The sequence below is a fragment of the Charadrius vociferus genome, unplaced genomic scaffold (genome assembly GCF_000708025.1).
Source record: "Charadrius vociferus isolate BGI_N301 unplaced genomic scaffold, ASM70802v2 scaffold374, whole genome shotgun sequence".
Classification (NCBI taxonomy): domain Eukaryota; kingdom Metazoa; phylum Chordata; class Aves; order Charadriiformes; family Charadriidae; genus Charadrius; species Charadrius vociferus.
In genome coordinates this window covers 120,714-122,562 of record NW_009648044.1, presented here as the reverse complement: position 1 = coordinate 122,562, position 1,849 = coordinate 120,714, and the positions used below count along the sequence as shown (strand labels likewise).

Below are 1,849 nucleotides of genomic sequence, written 5' to 3'. Positions count from 1 at the left end.
CCCAGCCCCGTGGCAAGCTCGCCTGTCCCCCCCCGACGGCAGGGTCCCTCGGCATCCCTCCCTGCGGTGAGCTCCCCTGCCTCGTGGCGAGGTCTCGCCCCACGGCAAGCTTTTCCCAGCCCATGCCAAAGCTTTCTACCCCGCCACAGGCCCTGTGGTGAGGTCTTCTGCCCCATCCCAGCAAGCTCATCTGCAGCTTTTCCACCCTGTCGAAAGGTCTCCCACCCCACCATGCACCCCGTGGGGAAGTCTTCTGCCCGCTGCTTGCCCTGTGATGAGCTTATCTGCCCCACAGCAATCTCTTCTGCCACACAGCAACCTCATCTGCCCCATGGCAAGCTTCTCCATCTTCTGGCAAGGTCTCTTGCCCCACCATGAACTCCATGGTGGGGGGTCTTCTGCCCCACAGCAATCTTATTACTGCCCCACAGCGACCTCATCCCCCACAGAAAGCTTTTCCACCCTGTGGCCAGATCTCCTATCCACCCATGAGCCCCATGGCGATGTCTTCTGCCCGCCGCCCCTCCCCCCTGTGAACTCATCCACCCCACAGCAATCTTCTGCTGCACAGCGACCTCATCTTCCCCATGGCAAGCTTTTTCAACTTGAGGCAAAGTCTGCCACCCCACAGTGAGCTGTTCTGTCCCACAGCAAGCTGATCTACAGCCTGGGAAGGTCTCCTGCCCCACAGTGAAGTCTCCTGCCCCATGGAGGACCCTGTGATCCGCATACCCCCCTACCACTATGTCCATGTGCTGGACCTCAACAGCAATGTCACCCGTGTGGAGGTTGGGCCCCACACTTACATCCGGCAGGATCACGAGAGGTGGGTGCTGTGGGGCAGAGGGGAGCCTATAAGTTGGGGGGGAATCCAGTTCCTACATCTGGCAGGACCCAAAAAAGTGGATGCTATGGGACAGGAGGGGGTCTAGAGGACGATGGGTCCCACCCCTATGTCTGGCAGGACTACAAAATGTGGGTGCTACGGGGCAGGGGGTGAATTTCTGTGGCTCTCTCTACAGGGGGTCTCTGTAGGGCTGTGGGGGATGTTTGGGGAGCTCTGTAGGCCCACAGGGGGCTTGAGAGGATCTGTAGGACCATTGCAGCTCTTTAGGGCTGTGGGAACTCTATGGTCACTGGGGAGCATTGGTGTTGTATGGGGCCACGGGGCTGTTTGGGAGCTCTGTAGGGCTATAGGGGCTCTATAGGGTCATGGGGATTCCATCAGGCTGTAGAGGGCCATAGAAGGGCTATAGGACTCTATAGGACTGGGGGACTTGAGCTCTATAGATCTCTGGGGGCTCTATAGGGCTTTATAGGGCTTTGAGGGGTGGGGACAGGCGGTGGGCTCTGTAGGGCCCTGGGGGCTCTGTAGGGCTGAGGGGAACAAGGTGGGGGCCACCCGCAGGGTGATGTTCGCCCCGAGGCGCATGGTGATGGTGCCTCCCCGGCACTACTGCGTGGTACTCAACCCTGTGATCCGGGACCCTACGGGAGCCGTGGTGCTTGATGGAGCGGGGCAGGCACGTCTGCGGCACGCTGACCTCGATATCCGCCTGGCCCAGGAGCCCTTCCCCCTGTACCCTGGCGAGGAGATCCAGCAGGTACCTGTAGCCCCCTATAGCAGCCCCAGGGCTCCCCATAGCTTCTGTAGTCCCTCCATGCTCCCCTCCATAACCTCCCCCTGTAACTCACCACTGTAGCCTTCCATGGCCACCCATAGCCCCTATCTCTCCTCTCATCTGTCTGTGCTCTCACAGTTCCCATAGCCCATATAGCTCCCTATGCCCCCCATAGCTCCTACAGTTGCCTCATTGCCCCCCCTCATTGCTGCTATAGCCCCCCCACC

At 60.2% G+C, this 1,849-nt stretch overlaps 1 protein-coding gene across 1 annotated transcript in view; it reads left to right on the top strand.

The window, feature by feature from the left end:
* The first annotated feature begins 707 nt into the window (after window positions 1–707).
* MVP (major vault protein) overlaps window positions 708–1,849 on the top strand; it is a 12,160-nt gene continuing 11,018 nt past the window's right edge. Inside the window, exons 1-2 of the mRNA XM_009883701.1 lie at window positions 708–826; window positions 1,409–1,604. Of these exons, the coding sequence (XP_009882003.1) occupies window positions 708–826; window positions 1,409–1,604 (315 nt within the window). The remainder of the gene's footprint in view (window positions 827–1,408; window positions 1,605–1,849) is intronic.